Raw genomic sequence first — 19,887 nt, 5'->3', positions numbered from 1 at the left:
GAATGTCCCGTATGCATCAACAATTAGAAGTCTGATGTATGCCATAATTTGTATAAGACTAGATATTGCTCAAACAGTGGGACCTGTTAGCAATACATGAATAATCCAAGCAATGTACACTAGGAAGCAGTCAAATGGATTCTCAGATATCTACGGAGCACCACAGGTAAAACACTTTGTTTCAAAGGTGGAGATATAATACTAACAGGTTATGTGGATGCTGATTTATCAGAATATGTTGATATTAGAAAGAGCACTACAGAGTATGTCTATACTCTAGGAGGCACTGCAATGAGTTGGGTTTCTCAATTGCAGAAGATAGTTGCTCTCTCCACAACTGAAGCAGAATACGTCGCTATTACAGAATCCAATAAGAAAATGGTTTGGCTTCAAAGTTTCTTGGATGAATTAGGCAAGAAACAAGAAGAGAATGTTTTATATTGCGACAGTCAAAGTGCTATTCATCTAGTGAAGAATTCATCTTTTCATTCCAGAACGAAGCACATACAGGTGCGATATCATTTTATCCTGTCACTTCTGAAAGATGGAATTTTAAAACTTGAAAAGATCAGTAGAGCACAAAATCCGACAAACATGCTGACAAAGACGGTGACTACTAAAAAACTGAAGCTGTGTTCAGCTTCAGTTGGCCTACAATAGTATCAAGATCGGGAAGAGTTGCTACATAGATCGAGATGTGAAGATAAAGTAAAATCAACCTTCAAGTGGGAGATTATCAAGATTGGCTGTCTTTGCTTTTGTCAACAAAATCAAGCCATCAAAAGCAGGGACTGTTCTTTGTTGACAAAGAAAACACCGAAAGGAACAATGAGAGCAAGAATCAAAAAGGGAAGGAAGAAAAAAAAGGGGGGGTTATACGCAGGCTATAAAAGCCCCCTTCCTCCCCCCTTAATCAATATAAAAAAAATCAGCTGAGTGTATCCTGATCTACTGAGTGTTTTGAAAAGAGAGACAAAATCAGAGAGTGGTTTTGTGAGAAAAAATTAGAGAAATTTTTCTCTTGTGAGTTGAGTGTAAAAACACTTGTAAATTTTCTCCCCTTTGTGAAAGATCTGGACGTAGGCAATTTTGTGCCGAACCACGTTAAATTTGTGTCTTATTATTCCGTATTTATTTTGCTTTCTCGTAAATCTAGTTATAGGGAAATTTATGTAAATTTCCCAACACGTAAAAGATGTTATCAGAGCAATTAGCTAGCCAGAAGTGCGGGACTAAATGCTACACCGCATTTGTGTGGTGGGAGCCACCTCTAGAATCCATGCCGCCTCATAATATTAAACTGGGCTCATTGTCACGTCGTGACGAAAATATCACATAATTAAGGTGAGGCGATTGTGACGCCTAATGTTTAATCCCACATCGGTGGGTGAGTGAATAATTGAGTGGTTTACATGATGAAGATGTGGACTCATGTGCAATAGTGGCTCGTTACCTTTAGCAGTGGTCTAGCCTAGCTAAAACATTGTGTTACACTCAGTGGTTCCCACAACTTACATCACGCAATGGGCTTGTGAGCCCGAGGTGTGACATTTCACATCCCACATTAAAAGATAAAACACACACATATATTTTCCAATGTGCATGCCTTTTGTAATGTATGTGCATCATCCATTTATTTCGGTAAATTTCCACATGCCACATTAAAAGATAAAGCAAACACAAAGGCGTTTCAATATTTATTCGCTCTTTGGTGTATGCATGATCCACTTGGATGGCTGACTATGTAATTTGGTATGCAAAAGATGGAAAGAACAATTTCAAGTTTGTTCCTAAAGTTCAACAATTTTCTAATAATTTTCAATGTATGTATTATTCAGAGAAGTAAAATAAATCCCTATCCAGTTTGGCTACCTGTCATATAATTTGGTGTTTGGAACGTGCTTAAAGCATGTCACTGTGTACAACGAAATCTCAATTATATATGTATGTGTATTTTGTCCAAGAACAAAGAATTGGGATATTACCTTTTTTAAATTCCATGTAAGATGTAAGCATCTGCTAAGCAAAACTGACCTTAATCAAGTTTTCATGTTCCACAGAGTTTAGACAAATAATTGTCAATCCATACATGATTGATGCTATGTGGATCGTCAATTTGGATGGCCTACCACATATTGGTAGCAGAGGAAATTTTGGCAAAAGTAATAAAAAAATCTCAAGAGCCTACCACAATATATGCACCATAAGCATACTAGCAGAAGAAGATTAATGCAAGCCATCAGACAATCAGTTGACAAAACTAAACTTACATGTTAAGGTTTTTATGTTCTCCGATGAACTTCCCAGCTGAAACTTGGGATGAAGGAGAGGATGAGGCACATTGCATTGATGTTACGGACACTGACCCGCAAACCTGATTACTTTCACGAGCATCGGAAGATAAGAGAGTGCAACTATCAGTCAGGGGTCTAGAATAAGCATTTTCGCCGTCCTTCTTTGAAAGATTACCCAAGAACCTGGCACTTAGGTTTTCTGAAGAGTTCCCAGCATCACCTAGACTTCCACGTCTATTTTCTGGAGAAATATATAGTAGCTGGTCATTGATATTTCGTTCTGTAAGTATCCCAGCAGGCTGTTGAATGAATGCAAACGGGTCACACTGCTATAAAAAAAATACAAGATTCAAGAGTTTAAGCAACAACATAAACATACAAAAAAGTTTCCCTTATTAACAATGAGAAACTAACAAAGGTTAATCTGTCAATAATACAGTTCCGCTCATCTTGAAAATTGCTTTGGAATATGAGCATGGTTTCAGTATTGTAATATGTCACGAATAGACCAAGGAATGTCCATCCATCATGGACAGGGCTTCAAGATAGAAGCATCTATAATACATAGTCTCCATGTTAATTTTGATTTCCTTGTGCCGCTCTTGGAACATGGGCAATGTTTCAAGATACAGTACCGTGTCAAGGATAGACCAAGGAGCGTCCATCCATTATCATGTCAAGATAGAAGAATCCATAATACATAGCTTAATGTCAATTTTGATTTCAGTGTGCTGCTTAAGCAAAGGTACACCTACATAGGAAAGGCAAAAGAAAAAAAATAGAAATAAAAAATTGCATATACACAAATCCAAAAAAGCACAAGGAATATGCAAATAGGAACCAACAAGAAAAGACAGCACCCGGAAAATGAAGAAACAACTTGAACAATGTAAGGGAGTCTATTTCATGATCCACAAGCACAAAGCTTGGCATGCCTTCCAATTAGTTCATGCCAGCTACGAAGAATAGATATGATGGAACAAACACATCTGTTTCAACTAATCAGAGTTGTAGATCGATTCATAGTATCTAAGCATAGAAACATGTATATTAGTGCACTGAAAGAACTTGATGAAGCTTGTAGAAGGTCTGCAACAATTCTCATACCTTGATTTTAGTCACAGAGACTTCCATCTTTTCTTGAAGGCTGTTGGTAATAGATCCTCTCCATGAAGAGCTTCCTTCTTGTACAGAAGTATCCTGACTTTCTGCAGAAGCTCTTGAATCCTTTTTCTGTTCAGGAGGGGACACCAGAAAATCCTCAGCAGAGCACGAGGAAATCCTATCTGCATTATCTTCTCCTAACTCCTCGCTTAAACAGGATGTATACATAAATCCAGGTTTTGTGTCTCTCCAGGTTTTCTTATCTGTTCTCTTCTCCTGCAATGGTGACAATAGTTCACGCTGGCGTTTCTTCATAATGGAAGGTGTAAACATGAAATGTTTAGCAGCACTCTTCAGAATAGCATCAGGACTATCATCAGGAGAGGGTGAATCCCATATACTATACGGTGTTGAAGACATCATGATTTTCCGTATTCCAAGGGGACTAAATTCTTGTTGTTCACTAGAAGAAATGACATCGCAACTGAAAAATGGAAGTTCAAATGTCGGAACACGAGGGGGTTCATAAAATAGCCCACCAGATTTTTGACATTCAGCTTGTTCATTTCCATTTTCTTCAGAGAGGGCAAGGTTTTCACTTGTACCTGTATGATCAAACCTGAGCATCTCCATAAAAGTTTGCTTTCGAGTTTCTTTTTCTTGATTGATATATGATGGCAGAGAAATCATAGACCTATCGCTATCACCAGCTGCCATTGATGGAGAGCTGGACGATACAAACTCATCATGTGAGCATGTAGTAACCTCTAAATCTGGAGCACCAGCTGTAGTAACATTGCTGCTTTTACCCAGAAGCTTCCTTTCATTTTGACCAATAAAAGATGGAGAAACTGCAACCATAAGACTTTCATGATATGGAACTCCTGCAGCATCTGATGAAATGGCTGGAAACAACATTTGTGAACTGGAAGAAGGATTCACACAACAGCTGAAACTTTGAATTTCAGATTGCCAATTTACAGTTTCCTGGAAACAATTCATATTTACAGTACCAGAAGAAAAGATGGGACCTCCAAAAGCAAAATCTGAATTCATTCCCTCAAACACCACACTGGTAGAGCGGTCTGCCTCAGACACCGAAAGCTTTTGCTGCTCAGAACCAAACATGGAGGTTGTAGAGGTAGAGTACTTCTCTCTAAACTCATCTTGAAACAACTTAGATTCGTGTCCATAATTTGCATCAGCATAACTTGGAACGTGTTCTGCCATTTTCATTAACGTTTGTGATTTCTGGCTGATTTCTGCAGAAGGATGACTTGTTCTGTTAGAGACTGTCCGACAAGCCATATTTTCAGATACTTCGTCCTTGCCTAATGAAATTTGGTCAGAACCAATTACAGAAATTAAACCCCAAGAACAATGCAATTCAGGGGCATATGCAGCATCTCCCAGAGATGCATAATATTCATGATGTTCCTCTGTGTTTGTTGCCTCCATTTTAACAGAATCCTCATCTGGCTTAAAATTTTCGCGTACCGTCAAATTAGCATTCAATTCACAATGTGACTGGGGAGAAATTGTCTGAGCTAACTTCTGGCTACATTCTGAAGAATCATCAAACTCTGGCTTGTCCCTGAGGATACTCTCCTCAATCTTAAGCCGATTCATTGCTGATGAAGGATCCATGTGTCTAGTGATATCAACAGAAGGCAGGCCTTGGAATTGTGCAAGTAATCCGGATGACTGATAGTAGTCCAACTTTTTCTTTACAGAGCTGTGCCAATGATTTTTAATTGCATTATCTGTCCTGATAACACGAGGCAGGATGTTATTTCAATAACAATGGCAAGAGAAGGGAAACAGATCAAAAGAAATGCAAAAACAGAAATTGTACTACATTCCAATGAAAAAGAAAATCTACTATGCTCTACTCATCTATTGATTAACTTGATTGCACAAGGGCATAATATAAGGTGATTAACCATTGGGTTACAGAATGAGAAAGTAGTTTAACTTGACAGCTGTCGATGGGCTCTAACAAAGTTATTAGTACCCAAAGATGATATATCATTTATTGTTTTTGATGAAAGAACAAGCCAACATGCATCTGCAATGGCAAAAGCATCTCGGATGGGCATTGGAGATGATATTCATAGAAAAGGACTATGCACACTGGAAAATAAGAGGTAATTATTACCTAAAGGCAATGCAGAAAATATTAGTTGAGTAAGATGTAAAGCAAGTAACTAGTTCCTAATTTGCGTTACGTCTATTCCAGAAAATAGTACTGACATGTAGGGAAAAGCATTTGGATGCACACCGGGAGAAGGAAGGCATGATATTCATAGAAGAATGTGAAACATGGAAAAGTAAGAGGTAACTATTACTGTTGGGATAATTAAAAAACACAAAGCCAGAAAGAGAACAATCTCAAAACACAGAATGTTTACGTAGTTGATCAAATTGATCTACGTCCACAGGCAAGAGGGGGCTTTCACTATATTCAATCTCTCAAATACAAATGCACATACAAAGTTTTAGCAGACCTCTCTTTGTTTTTGCTCTCACTCAAATGGCTCTGTCAAGGATTGCTTCGGAGGATCAATGATTTTCAAATAGGAGAGGTGTAGCAGATTTATAGGCTTCATTAGCATAATTTAAGCCACCAATCAACATATTTCACCAATCAGCAAACACCTTTCTTCTTCCTCCACCAATCAGCAACACCTTTTTGTCTCTTAGCCCCCTCCATTTTCAAACAAAAGGAGGCTCTCTGTCAGCTCCTTTCTCTCTTGTTGTCAATAACTCCAGCCACTGATTCAATCCCAGCTTGATGTTGTTGACAAAAGAATAAAGCTCAGCCTCCATTTTGACGCTCCAGTGATGTTTGGCTAAATTCAATCCATTATCAACATCTCCACCTTGGATTGAATTTTCAAACATCAAGAAGTTGAATATTCATCATGAACACAACTTAACGTGAGAGTACACTTCATAATAGAATAAGTGAAACTCGACCCCCTCTTGCAAACAATGCCCCAAACGGGGCTAGCTAACAACTGCGAATGCCTCCCAAATTCAAGCAGTGCTTGAACTTGAAGGCCGGGATCGGTTTGGTACAACATGTCAGCTGGGTTGTCTGCAGTACCAATCTTCTTCATTGTGATATTTCTTTCAGCAGTTGCCTCACGAATGAAATGATATCTGACATCAATATGCTTTGTCCTCCTCATGATGTGCTGAGTTTTTGCTTAGATGTATTGCGCTCTGATTGTCGCAAAATACAACTGAACTAGCCTCCTGCTGAAGTCCAAGCTCCCTCACGAGATTTCTCACCAAATGGCCTCTTTTACTGCTTCTGCTGCTGCAATAATATTCTGCCTCTGTAGTAGACAAAGCAACTGTCGACTGTCTGATTTTTTCAATAGGAGGGTGTAGCAGATTTATAGGCTTCATTAGCATAATTTAAAGCAACCAATCCAACATATTTCAGCCAATCAGCAACAACCTTTCTTCTTCCTCCACCAATCAGCAACACCTTTTTGTCTCTTAGCCCCTCCATTTTCAAACAAAAGGAGGCTCTCTGTCAGTCTCCTTTCTCTCTTGTTGTCAATAACATCCAGCCACTGATTCAATCCCAGCTTGATGTTGTTGACAAAAGAATAAAGCTCAGCCTCGCATTTTGACCTCAGTGATGTTTGGCTAAATTCAATCATTATCAACAATCTCCACCTTGGATTGAATTTTCAAACATCAAGAAGTTGAATATTCATCATGAACACAACTTAACGTGAGAGTACACTTCATAATAGAATAAGTGAAACTCGACCGCTCTTGCAAACAATGCCCCAAACGGGGCTAGCTAACAACTGCGAATGCCTCCCAAATTCAAGCAGTGCTTGAACTTGAAGGCCGGGATCGGTTTGGTAACAATGTCAGGCTGGGTTGTCTGCAGTACCAATCTTCTTCATTGTGATATTTCTTTCAGCAGTTGCCCACGAATGAAATGATATCTGACATCAATATGCTTTGTCCTCTCATGATGTGCTGGAGTTTTTGCTTAGATGTATTGCGCTCTGATTGTCGCAAAATACAACTGAGCTAGCCTCCTGCTGAAGTCCAAGCTCCCTCACAGATTTCTCACCAAATGGCCTCTTTTACTGCTTCTGCTGCTGCCAATTATTCTGCCGTCTGTAGTAGACAAAAGCAACTGTCACTGTCAGTAGTTTTAAATACCGTTTGTCATGTCGGACATGGTGGCCGATATGACGGTTTTATACCCTAGCCGCCACGATATCCTTCATTTCAATGCGTATTGCGTTTCTGAGGTCATGTCGGGGACATGTCGGAAAATATCGGGTATGTCGGGCGCCATTGCGGCCAAGAAATATCGGCCAAATTTCAGAAAAAGCGGTTTTAAGCTTATTGGGTCAAGTTTGAAAAACCCGACTCGGAAATCAGGTGTCTACAATTGGTTAGTGATCTTAACATCAATAAGTTATGTACTTTTTCATATGTTTAGACAATATAATTATCATGTAAGTGAAGATTCTATTTATGATATTATATCAACCTATCCGATATGGCAATCCGATATTTTTTTTCATGTCCCCGATATATCCCCGATTTCCGCTATCCGACATGAATTTTGGCCAACCGACATGAACCCGACATCCGACATTTAAAACATTGTCGACTGTAGAGTCGATCTCCAACTAATAGCTGAGCCAGAAAGAGTAAAAAGATAACCAGTCAAAGATCTCCTTTTATCGAGATCACCTGCATAGTCAGAATCCACAAAACCTACAACAGATGTTCGCAAAGTATTGCTATAAAAAACTAAACCCAAATCTGAGGTACCCCTGAGATACCGAAGGATCCACTTCACTGCCTCCCAGTGTGCCTTCCCTGGTTGAGCCATGTATCTGCTCACTACACTGACTGCCTGGGCAATGTCTGGACGAGTGCAAATCATAGCATACATAATGCTACCCACTGCATTAGAGTATGGAACTCGGGACATCTCCTTCTTCTCGTTCTCACTTGTAGGTGAATCTGAAGCCGAGAGCCTAAAGTGAGGAGCCAATGGAATTGTAACGGGTTTGGCCTTCTTCATCCCAAAACGTTCAAGTACCTTTTTAATATAGCTCTTCTGTGAGAGATATAATATTTCAGCTTTCCTGTCCCTCCTGATCTCCATACCTAAGATCTTCTTTGCTGCACCAAGATCTTTCATCTTAAACTCATCACTGAGTTGTTTCTTCAAAATAAGAATCTGTGACATGTTCTTAGCAGCAATAAGCATGTCATCGACATATAATAGAAGATAAATAAAAGAATCATCTCCTAGATGCATGTAGTACACACAACTATCATAAGTACTTCTTGAGTACCCATGACTAAGCATAAAATTATCAAACCTCTTGTACCACTGTCTGGGAGATTGCTTCAGGCCGTACAAAGATTTCTTCAATCTGCAAACTTGATCTTCTTTACCTTCTACGAAGTATCCCTCTGGCTGAGACATATAGATAGTCTCCTCAAGTTCGCCATGCAAAAATGCAGTCTTCACATCAAGCTGCTCAAGCTCCAGATCAAATAGAGCAACCATGGCAAGCAATACACGGATGGAGGTATGCTTCACAACCGGAGAGAACACTTCATCATAGTCAATTTCCTCCTTTTGTCTATAACCCTTAGCCACCAACCGTGCTTTGAATCTAGCATCTTCAACCCCTGGGATCCCTTCTTTTTTCTTAAAAATCCACTTGCATCCAATTGCCCTTTTACCCTTAGGTAATTGCACCAAATCCCAAGTCTGATTCTTATAGAGTGACTCGAGTTCTTCTATCATAGCTGTGGCCCAACATCCAGATTCTCCGTATGAGACAGCTTCAGTAAAGTTTGATGGCTCTTAAATACTCATCTCTTCAGCTGTCGTGAGAGCATACGTCACTAATTCAGCATGTGCATATCTTTAAGAAGGTTTGATCTGTCTCCTCTCTCTGCCAGTGGCTATGGAATAAGGTTCTTCAGTCTCAGCATTATCAGCATCTGAGCCTGAATCATGTTGCTCTTCTACAGCTGTAGGAGCAAATTTTATAGACGACTTTTGAGACGTCTCTCCCTCGAGCTCCACCTGAAGCTCCACCTTATCCATGGTCTTCTCTACATTTCCTGTAGACTCAACAGAAACCTTCTCACGATCAAGCATATATCTTTCATTAAAAGTAACATCTCTACTAATAATGAATTTAGGAGAATAAGGTTCAAGACTCCACAAACGATAGCCTTTAACGCCATCAGCATAACCAATAAATATGTATTTCTTAGCTCTAGGCTCAAGCTTACCCTCTCTAACATGATAATAAGCAGGACATCCAAATATCTTTAAATTTGAATAGTCATTTGGTTTACCTGACCATACCTTATTTGGAGTCTTGTGTTCAATGGCTGTAGAAGGAGACCGATTTACCAAGTAACAAGCTGTGTTAACAGCTTCAGCCCAGAAGCCTTTATCCAAGCCAGAGTTTGAGAGCATACACCTAGCTCTCTCCATCAACGTTCTATTCATGCGTTCTGCCACCCCGTTTTGCTGAGGAGTGTACCTGACCGTGCGATGTCGTACGATCCCAGAATTTGAGCAGAACTGATTGAACTCACCACTGTAGAACTCTAGGCCATTATCTGTTCGGAGACGTTTAATCTTCTTTCCAGTTTGATTCTCAACAAGCACTTTCCACTTCTTGAAAGTTTCGAACACCTCGCTTTTATGCCCGAGAAAGTAAACCCAAACTTTCTTGGAAAAATCATCAATAAACGTCAGAAAATAAAGAGCACCACCTTTGGATGGAACCTGGCAGGTCCCCACAAATCTGAATGGATGTAGTCGAGAGTGCCCTTCGTTGTATGTGAGCCAGTCGAGAAGCTGACCCGAGTTTGCTTCCCAAACACACAATGCTCACAGAAATCAAGTGATGATGTATGATCACCACAGAGTAAGCCACGTTTACTCAAAATAGCCATTCCCTTCTCACTCATGTGGCCTAAGCGCATGTGCCACAACTGAGTAGTGTCCCTATCAGCATCAGAAGACACACCTGCAGAGCCTGTCACCGTATTGCCTTGGAGAACATAAAGACTGTTCACCTTACTACCTTTCATCACAACCAATGAACCCTTAGTAACTCTAAGAGCTCCACCTTCGCCAGTGTAAAAACACCCAATAGAATCCAAAGAACTCAGAGAAATCAAATTTTTCTTTAAGTCCGGGATGTGTCTCACATCTGATAAAGTTCTCACTATCCCATCATGACACCGAATGCGAACTGTACCAATGACAACTGTCTTGCAAACTACATTGTTGCCCATCAAAACTGATTCACCACTTATAGATCTGTAAGTAGTGAACCAATCTTTATTTGGACACATATGAAAAGACGCACCTGTATCCAAGATCCATTCTCTATCGGAACGGCCATCCAAGGGACATACTGCAAGAACCGTCTCAGCAATAACGACAGTATCAGTCTTTGCCGTATTAGCTGAATCTGAGGTTTCACCACGCTGGTTGTCTTTCTTCTTTAGAGCATAGCATTCTGACTTGTAATGTCCTTTCTTGTGACAGCAGAAACACTCCACATTTTTCTTGTTTGGGGCTGACCTGGACTTTGAACGATTTCTGGATTGCCATTTATCGTCCTCTCTGGTCTTCGATCTACCTCTGGCTAGCAGACCATCAACCAGCCTATCGGTACCTCTCCCATTCAACTTTGTTCTCAACTCAGCAGAGTTCAAAGAGGCCTTCACATCCTCAAGACTTATGGATTCTCTTCCATACAACATAGAGTTAACAAAGTTTTCATAAGAGTTAGGCAAGGAACATAACACAATGAGAGCCTGGTCTTCATCATCAAGTTTAAGATCCAGGTTTTTCATATCCATGACAATTTTATTAAATTCATCAAGGTGTTCTTGAATGGGTGTACCTTCTTTCATCTTCAATGTGTATAGCCGCTGCTTCAGGTATAATCTCGTAGTAAGAGATTTCTTCAAATAGAGACTTTCGAGCTTTGACCACAACCCCGCTGCCGTTTCCTCATCGGCAACTTCACGAAGCACATTGTCAGATAGTGACAATTGCAAGGCGTTGTGAGCCTTTTCGTCCATCTCTTCGATCTCGGCACTAGTCATATCTTCTGGGTATTTCCCATCGATAGCTTTAACCGTGCCTTCACGTCGCAACAAAGCCTTCATCTTTATCCTCCATAGGCCGAAATTGTTCTGGCCATCAAAGATCGATACCGAGAACTTCACAGAAGCCATTGTGTAGGATTGTAAGCTGTCCTAGAACCAGAAGCTCTGATACCAGTTTGTTGGGATAATTAAAAAACACAAAGCCAGAAAGAGAACAATCTCAAACACAGAATGTTTACGTGGTTCGATCAAATTGATCTACGTCCACAGCAAGAGGGGGCTTTCACTATATTCAATCTCTCAAATACAATGCACATACAAAGTTTTAGCAGACTCTCTTTTGTTTTTGCTCTCACTCAAATGGCTCTGTCAAGGATTGCTTCGGAGGATCAATGATTTTCAGATAGGAGAGGTGTAGCAGATTTATAGGCTTCATTAGCATAATTTAAGCCACCAATCATGCCACCAATCAACATATTTCCACCAATCAGCAACACCTTTCTTCTTCCTCCACCAATCAGCAACACCTTTTTGTCTCTTAGCCCCTCCATTTTCAACAAAAGGAGGCTCTCTGTCAGCTCCTTTCTCTCTTGTTGTCAATAACTCCGGCCACTGATTCAATCCCAGCTTGATGTTGTTGACAAAAGAATAAAGCTCGGCCTCCATTTTTGACCTCCAGTGATGTTTGGCTAAATTCAATCCATTATCAACAATTACCAATGCAATGTAGAAAATATTAGCTGAGTTAGATGTAAAGCAAGTAACTGGTTCCTAACTTGCTTGACATCTATTCAGGACATCATGGACAAATGGAAGAAGTCTACATAAATGGAGATTAATATAATATATAAACTTGGTAATGTTATGATGTTAATCCAATTAGTAATATATGTCGAGATGTTGGCTATGTGAACGTTAAGCATGTAAGCAAGCACGACATACAATCCCTAAATCAAACCACAAAATAGTGTCAAATCAAACAGGGAACTCTAATTGTTACCTTCCAGGTAAAAACTTTGACAACTCAGCCCACTTGTTTCCATAAATTTGATGAGCGTGAATAAGTGCTATCTCCTCTTCTTGAGTCCATGCCTCCTTGTTTATGGCAGGGTTAAGATGATTATGCCACCTAAAATACACGTGTCACCACATTAAAAGAAAAGATGCATCATTGGAGCAACAAGGAGCAAGAATCTAAATGGCAGGCAAATACAAACAAGAACCTGAAAGACTTTTAGAAATTTACAAAATAACTTAAAAGGTACAATAACTACTATAGAAAATGAGAATGATGAAGTTCAAATAACCAAAAAGTTGCATGTAAAACTTAAAGCAAATATAGTCTTGAATAGCCCCAGCAGGAAGTCCCATCTATATTACAGTTCTCGTTGTCATTTCGGTTCCCATTAATCACTTGACTCTTAGGTAATTAATGTAATAGATCGTGATAAAAATGCAGGTAGGAACTGAACCCCGACAAGCCAATTCGACAAATAAATTTAAGATAAACGCAAGCATAAAGCTCTTATAATATTGAAAAGCAAAGTGTTCCACTAAGTGCACAAAAAGGTCTTAGTGATTTACCTTTCTCGGCATTGCTTTCCGATGCGTCCTGGCAATGATTGTGCAATCTGTGACCACTTTTTTGGCCCATGTTCGTTTACCATTGCAACTATAATATCATCTTCCTGTTTAAGTAATAAAGCATACGAGTATTATAAATCATGGTGTATATAGAGAGAGGATTAATGAGATGACTTATGTTATGCAAATGAAATCTGAAAGAATACCTCTTTAGTCCAAGGTCCCTTGACGAGCTCAGGGTTTAACACCTTCTGCCATCTATGTAAGCACTGAACATCACTTCGATCTTGGAAGCATTCAGCTGGACAGAAGGAAGATACAGCATCGTAAAACAATCAAAACATATAGAATGAAAAAGAAATAACTTTTAATACAAACAAATTTGAAACGTAGCACTTGATTATTCAACATAAAAAGCAGTCAAAGGCTAGGCTTTGTCAATCAAGAGGAATAATCACAAAAAACGAACAATCTGGTATTATAAAAATTACTAGTGATATACAAGGACAATTTCATAATTATATAAACAAATATTAGAAAGGAAATTTGACTACCTTGTGTCTTTGCTTCTCTTATAAAAGAAGAAAACTATGACATTAACTTTTTGCTTGAACACAATATCACTACGACTAAAATACTCATGCGATGAAGCATATATTTCTCCAGCAGAATATTGAACTGTATACTAGTTGCATATCAGTGTTTTATATACAGATGTTATACAGAAACTATAGTGTAGATCAAAACAGAAAGATCTTAAAGAAACAGAAGATATCCTGCACTAGGTGCGCAGTCTTCTAATTATAATTTAAAGAAGTTTAAGCAAGAGAAAGGCTTAATAACAAACTCAACTAGACTCATGTGATGATGTAAATATAAGCGTTTACTTTGGTTGCTTCTTCTTATAGAAGTTAGATGTGATAAAGAAAATAGTGAGACATATTTATTGTACCTATCTTTTTCCAATTCTTCCCTTTAAAACGTTGAACAGCTTTGCACAATATGGCATCCTGCATATAGTTATAGCAAACTTATAAAAATTTGTTGGGAAAAGAAATATACGAATAAGAAATATGCATCTGAACCAACAAATGAAACTAAGATCAGTTCCTAATATAAGGACTAATATATGTCACCTCTTCTGCAGTCCATTGTCCTTTCGTGGAGCGGCGTGTGGGTCCAGTAACCCTCCTAGAAAAAAACAAACAAATCGTCATATTGATGTCTCCTAATAACTCATTTAGACATACTCAACATACTTCATTTGGTCAAAAGAAAGTCATAGTGGCAAAGGCAATTCAGTAGTAGATTTGAGTGCCAAATTCAAATATTTGCAAAACTTCAGAACATGGTAGCATTCATAGGAGGTTAGAGGCTGTGCCTATTTTGAGGATAAAAAGAGAACTGACCGGTTTAAAATAGTGTAAAGACTATGGTTAACGAGGTGAAGAAGACTAGCGGTAGACCTAAAAGAAATTGATTGGAAACAATAAAAAGGATATGGAATAGTTAGCTTAACGAAGTAGAGAATCCTTGATAGAACAGAATGGAAGAATATGATTCATATAGCTAAGACCAAAATTTCAGGAGAGAGAGGCTTTTTCGTTGTTGTTGTTGTTGCAAAACTTTAGACCAGCTTTTATAGTAAAGTGCGAAAAAGTAGAACTTCGCCTACAAAATGCAGATATCTATAGATGAAAAAAGAAGTTACCCATGGAATGGCCGTTGCCTCTGAAACCCCTCGCATCTCCCATCGGTGGCAGCTGCATCAGAGGTCGAAGTTTCGCTTCTCTCGGGAAGCTTCCCATTGTCAATTGTCATTTCTTGCCGATTGAGGAGTGAGGATCTCAGTACCTAACTCCACTCTAATGCAGCAATCTACGAAATAGTGCTTCCAAAGCATCATACAGAACCCTTGAAAGCTCTGAGAAATTGCTCCACAGAAGACAAAACCAAAGACTGCCCAAAAAAAATTAAGAACAAAGAATTAGAAATACTAGTGTTGTAAAAGAAATCTTCATAAAATCTCTTTTCAAGAAAAACAAATCGAAGTATGAAATTTTCAATTCGCATCATCAAGTGGTCAATGTAAGAAAATCAGCCTAAATTGAAAGTTTCAATTTAGTAACTTAAACCCTCAAATCACCAATAAAAAAAACCCTGATTAGCCTCACTAAAAAGGAACCGATTCACAAAAAAAAAAACACCCTAAGCTCCAAATTTCAACCAAATTGAGGTAAAAGAAACGAAATCTACGTCAAATCAGCAATCAATCAGAAATGAAATTCGACGAAAATAGTTCACTAAATTGCATAAACCAAAATTTAAAACAAAAAAAAAGAAGGGGAATACAACTTACAAGAAGGGGATGAGACGGAGATGTCGCTGGGAACCGAACGGGCATCGGCGATTGAAGTTAGATTACAAAAAGGGGATCAGATCTTTTTCCTCTGTTATCTTTTTTCGATTTACTGTTTTGGGATTTTGAAATTAAAGGGAGGGGGCGGACTTCAGCAGTTTAAATTAGGGAACGATGAAGATCGGGCGGTGGATGGACAGTATCTGAACATGTATCACGATCTAGACCGTCCGTTGCGATTGAGTCCGCTGACCGCTTCAGTGTTTTGAATTCTAACGGCCCACCGGCTATGACCGGTTGCGTGATCTTTAGGTTGACCGGCTACGGGTTTTATTTTGTCTTGACCAACGTGGAATTTGTGTGTTTTCTGTGTACGAGTGAAATTATAATTTTTGTTGAGGCAATAATTGTTCTTGAGAATTTAATCGTAAGTTTAATCTTGTCCGGCTCTTACTTCTCCGTGGACGTTGGTATTAACTATGAGCATTTTGTTAGCCGTGTAATAAAATAAGGAATTAGAGAAGAGGGGAGAGAGGGTGAAGCCTCGTATTATTAACATGGTCAAGGAATTTTAATAGGATTGAATGGACGACCTGAAAGTTAAAAAGTCTTCTTCATTAAGCACTAGAAATCTGACACTTCTGAATGCATGTAATATGAAAACATATTATTTTCATTCTATTTAGAATGTATATTTAATAGGAAATAGTGAGGGTTATTTATTTATTTATTTATTTTCGAGAGCTTTTATCTTCATTTTGGACTTGAGATCCTCCAAATTATCTTATCCTCGTTATTTTCTTCGTACTTTAGTGTAAATAAATTGTAATATAGATATGTGCTTAGAACCGTGTTTTATATACACCCCCCACCACCCCGCCAAAAAAAAAAACTCACGATGTTCAATTATGTAGGCTCCATTTTTATTTCATGGCATTTGAGTGACATAGAATGCTCTAGAAAGAAAGGGTATAGAAAAGAAAAACACATCATTTTTTTATTAAATTGCATAGAATGTTCTAGAAAGAAAGAAAAATGGAAAAGAGAGAGAAAAAAAAGTATCCCTTGTAAAATTACAAATTTACCCTTTTTTAAACAATTGAAAAGAACGATTCATTCACCGTTCATCTATTTCATTCCTACTCTAGTTGGTTCTATCTACGTTAGTATAGATATGAAAGATAGATAATTTAAAAAAAAAACTAAAGGCCGAAATAGCTAACACTAATCACATTTCAGTAGTGACAACTATTAGCACATAGTGATAGATCGGTGTCTATAGCATTGGAATTTGACTCAAGGATAAAGTACACTACTAGAAAATAGAGTTTTGCCTACGGTATTATAGCGACAGAAATTTCCGTCGTTATATCATGACATATAGCGACGGAAATTTCTGTCGCTATAGTTCCATAGGCAAAAAAAATTTTGCCGGCAGAAATTGTGATTTTAGCGATGGAAATTTTTCGCCACTAAAACTTTACCGACAAATTTTTAGCGACGAAAAATTTCTATCGCTAAATACATTTTTAGTGATGGATTTTCCATCGCTAAAAAAGGGATCAGAGAAATTTTTGGGCGGCCGGGTGCCCCAATTTTTTGTGGCAGCGCCGCCGCCCGATCCGACAACTTTCCTGCACCCCCATGTCTCAATTCCCCCCCCCCTCTCCTCATTCCCCCCCTCTCCCCTTTGATCTCGTTCTCACCCCTGCCCCCACCTTTCCGCGGCGCCGTTCCGACGAGCCGCCGACGCCACCGTTCGGAGGAGTCTACGCCGCCGCCGCCCCTCTCTCTCTACATTTCCCCCTCTCTCTCAAGGTACCCGCGCCCCTCAATCTCCTCCCCCCCGCGCGTGCAATCTCTCCTTCTCTCTCACTCTCTCTCGTCGGCCGACGTCAACCGGTCACCGACCAACGGCCGCCGACGCACCGGTCAGCCAGACGAGAGAGAGAGGGAGAGAGAAGGAGAGATTGAGAGGGGGGGGAGAAAGAGAGATTTCTTAATTTTTGTAATTATAATTTAATTTTTACAATTAGAGTTTAATTTTAGCAAAACAAAAAAATTGTGCAAAAAACCCAAACCCTAATAAAAAATGTTTATCTTGATGAAATTATAATATAAAAAAAATTAAATTTAATACAGGTTATGGTTAGGGTTAGGGTTAGGCGAGGGTTAGGGTTAGGGTTTGGTGAGGGTTAGGGTTAGAGTTAGGATTAGGGTTTGGGTTAGGATTAGGGTTACATGAGGGTTAGAGTTAGGATTAGGGTTAGGTGAGGGTGGGGGTGATGGTGAGGGTGAGGTTGAGGGTTAGGGTTAGGGTTTGTGTTTGGGTTAGGATTAGGGTTAGGCGAGGGTTAGGGTTAGGATTAGGGTTAGGGTTAGGGTTAGGTGAGGGTGAGGGGTGGGGGTGAGGGTGAGGGTGAGTTTGAGGGTTAAGGTTATGGTTAGGGTTAGTGGAGGGTGAAGGTGAGGGTGAGAGTTAGGGTTAGGTGAGGGTGGGAGTGATGGTGAGGTTGAGGTTGAGGGTTAGGGTTAGGGTTAGGGTTAGGTGAGGGTGAGGGTTAGGGTTAGGTGAGGGTGAAGGTGGGAGTGATGGTGAGGTTGAGGTTGAGGGTTAGGGTTAGGGTTAGGTTAGGGTAAGGGTTTAGGGTTAGGGTTAGGTGAGGGTTTGGGATAGGATTTGTTAGACCCTATATGGGGGTGATTATGGTCTATTGCTAATCTAATCCGATTATATGCCAATTAAAACTTATTAACAAATATATTCTTGCAAGATAGATTTACAACTAATTATGAGCAAGAATATACAATATGAACAAATGAATATATCCTAGCAATGAGATATACTATGAGATATATGCAAGGATATACAAACTAACATAAGGGTGAAATAAACATGAACAATATAAGAGAGATGGTGTAAATAAACAAAGCAAACACACAATATGATCACGGAGTTCGGACCTTCCGTCCTACGTCTCCGCTCCCCACTCCCGGGGAGAAATCCACTATCACAACCGGGTTTTCTACGCTCACCCGAATAACATTTACACCACATAATATCTGTTTTCAACGCTCACTGATCAAAGTTCACACCACACAACATCGGTTTTCAATGCTCACCGATCAACGTTCACAATCTCACAATACAACAAATAATTGTTCTCTAATATGGATGAGAACACAATGTAAGCTCACACTCAATGTTACAAATTCACAACCCAAATTATACTATGAATGTAAATACGATAAGCTCAATGGTTGTGTGTGTAAACAATCGTAAAAATCTAACTCAAGAAGAACTAGCAATAAAATTGATATGAAATACAATAGTAAAAATGCTAGGAAATTGAGTTAAGGAAACTTCTCTATAAACACAAAGAGAGGATGATGAGATATTAAAATGAACTCCTCAACAATTGATGTAAGCTCCTCTTTGTAAAAGAAAACCCCAAACTTAAAACAAACTAAACAAACTTAAACCCTTATTAAACCTTATTTAAAAACTTCTTGGGTTACCTTGAAAGATGAGAGCAATGGGGTATATATAGCCTCCCAAAATTTCAGCCAAAAACCCCAAAAGAAATGACCAAAAAGCCCACAGAGAAACAGCTAAGGAACTAGACGTTGGAACCCAACGGTCAGTTTGGCAGTCGACCATGGAAAACTCACGGTCGACCGCGAGCAGCAAAAAGGCCAGGCTTTGGCTCTAGACAACAGACGGTCGACCATGGCGGTCGACCGCGAAACTCTCTGGACTGCATCCGGTTGACCGTCAGGGTCGACCGTGAGCCATCAAAAAATAATCTGAGTCTCTGGACTCAAGGGCGGTCGACTGTAGTGGTCGACCGCAAACTGATACTAGAAATGACAGGTTTGAAAGTTATTTTTTGATTTTAAAACCCTGTTTAAAAATATCAAACAAATTCCAAAAAATATAAAACTTTGGAAAATGATTGTAGACATGATAATGAACATGCTACAAAAACTGGTTTTTAAAAAGGACCTCCCAAATGAATAATATCATCATTTTACAAAATAGTCCAAAACATAAAAATGTGAACATATGAGTTTTGACATTTTAGCTTAACCATGTTTTGAAACAATACAAAATAATTTTATAGACTTGAAGAAAGATGTAAACAATTGTTATGAAGTCTATAAATAATAAATATAGTATTTTACCAAAATACACATATAATGCACTAAAACATGATTTCATTAAACTAAATAAAATTGATATTGATGAAATCATATATATGCATGTAAGTATGAAAAAAATATGTTTTCTAATTATATTTAATTGTTTCATAGTAAAACTTGAAAACTATCAAACCAAAACATATATGTATATATATAACTATATATATACATGGAAACCAATAAATG

General features: G+C 38.8%; 1 protein-coding gene across 7 annotated transcripts in view; it reads right to left on the bottom strand.

The window, feature by feature from the left end:
• LOC109823621 (transcription factor MYB3R-1-like) overlaps nucleotides 1–15,612 on the bottom strand; it is a 21,982-nt gene extending 6,370 nt beyond the window's left edge. For 4 of the 7 annotated variants that reach the window (XM_020389905.1, XM_020389925.1, XM_020389918.1 and 1 more), the window contains exons 1-9: nucleotides 15,499–15,612; nucleotides 14,851–15,098; nucleotides 14,276–14,330; nucleotides 14,092–14,149; nucleotides 13,346–13,440; nucleotides 13,140–13,243; nucleotides 12,556–12,684; nucleotides 3,402–5,166; nucleotides 2,271–2,623 (exon numbers count right to left, since the gene is read on the bottom strand). In XM_020389905.1, coding sequence (XP_020245494.1) covers nucleotides 2,271–2,623; nucleotides 3,402–5,166; nucleotides 12,556–12,684; nucleotides 13,140–13,243; nucleotides 13,346–13,440; nucleotides 14,092–14,149; nucleotides 14,276–14,330; nucleotides 14,851–14,960 — 2,669 coding nt within the window. In that variant the 5' untranslated portion in view covers nucleotides 14,961–15,098; nucleotides 15,499–15,612. Of the gene's footprint in view, nucleotides 1–2,270; nucleotides 2,624–3,401; nucleotides 5,167–12,555; nucleotides 12,685–13,139; nucleotides 13,244–13,345; nucleotides 13,441–14,091; nucleotides 14,150–14,275; nucleotides 14,331–14,850; nucleotides 15,099–15,498 lie in introns of those variants that run through there. The other 3 variants (XM_020389912.1, XM_020389936.1, XM_020389955.1) reach the window with 3 other exon arrangements.

Source organism: Asparagus officinalis, chromosome 1, assembly GCF_001876935.1.
Source record: "Asparagus officinalis chromosome 1, Aspof.V1, whole genome shotgun sequence".
NCBI lineage: Eukaryota > Viridiplantae > Streptophyta > Magnoliopsida > Asparagales > Asparagaceae > Asparagus > Asparagus officinalis.
Note: the sequence above shows the minus strand (reverse complement) of the source record. Positions and strands in the feature narration are given on the sequence as shown.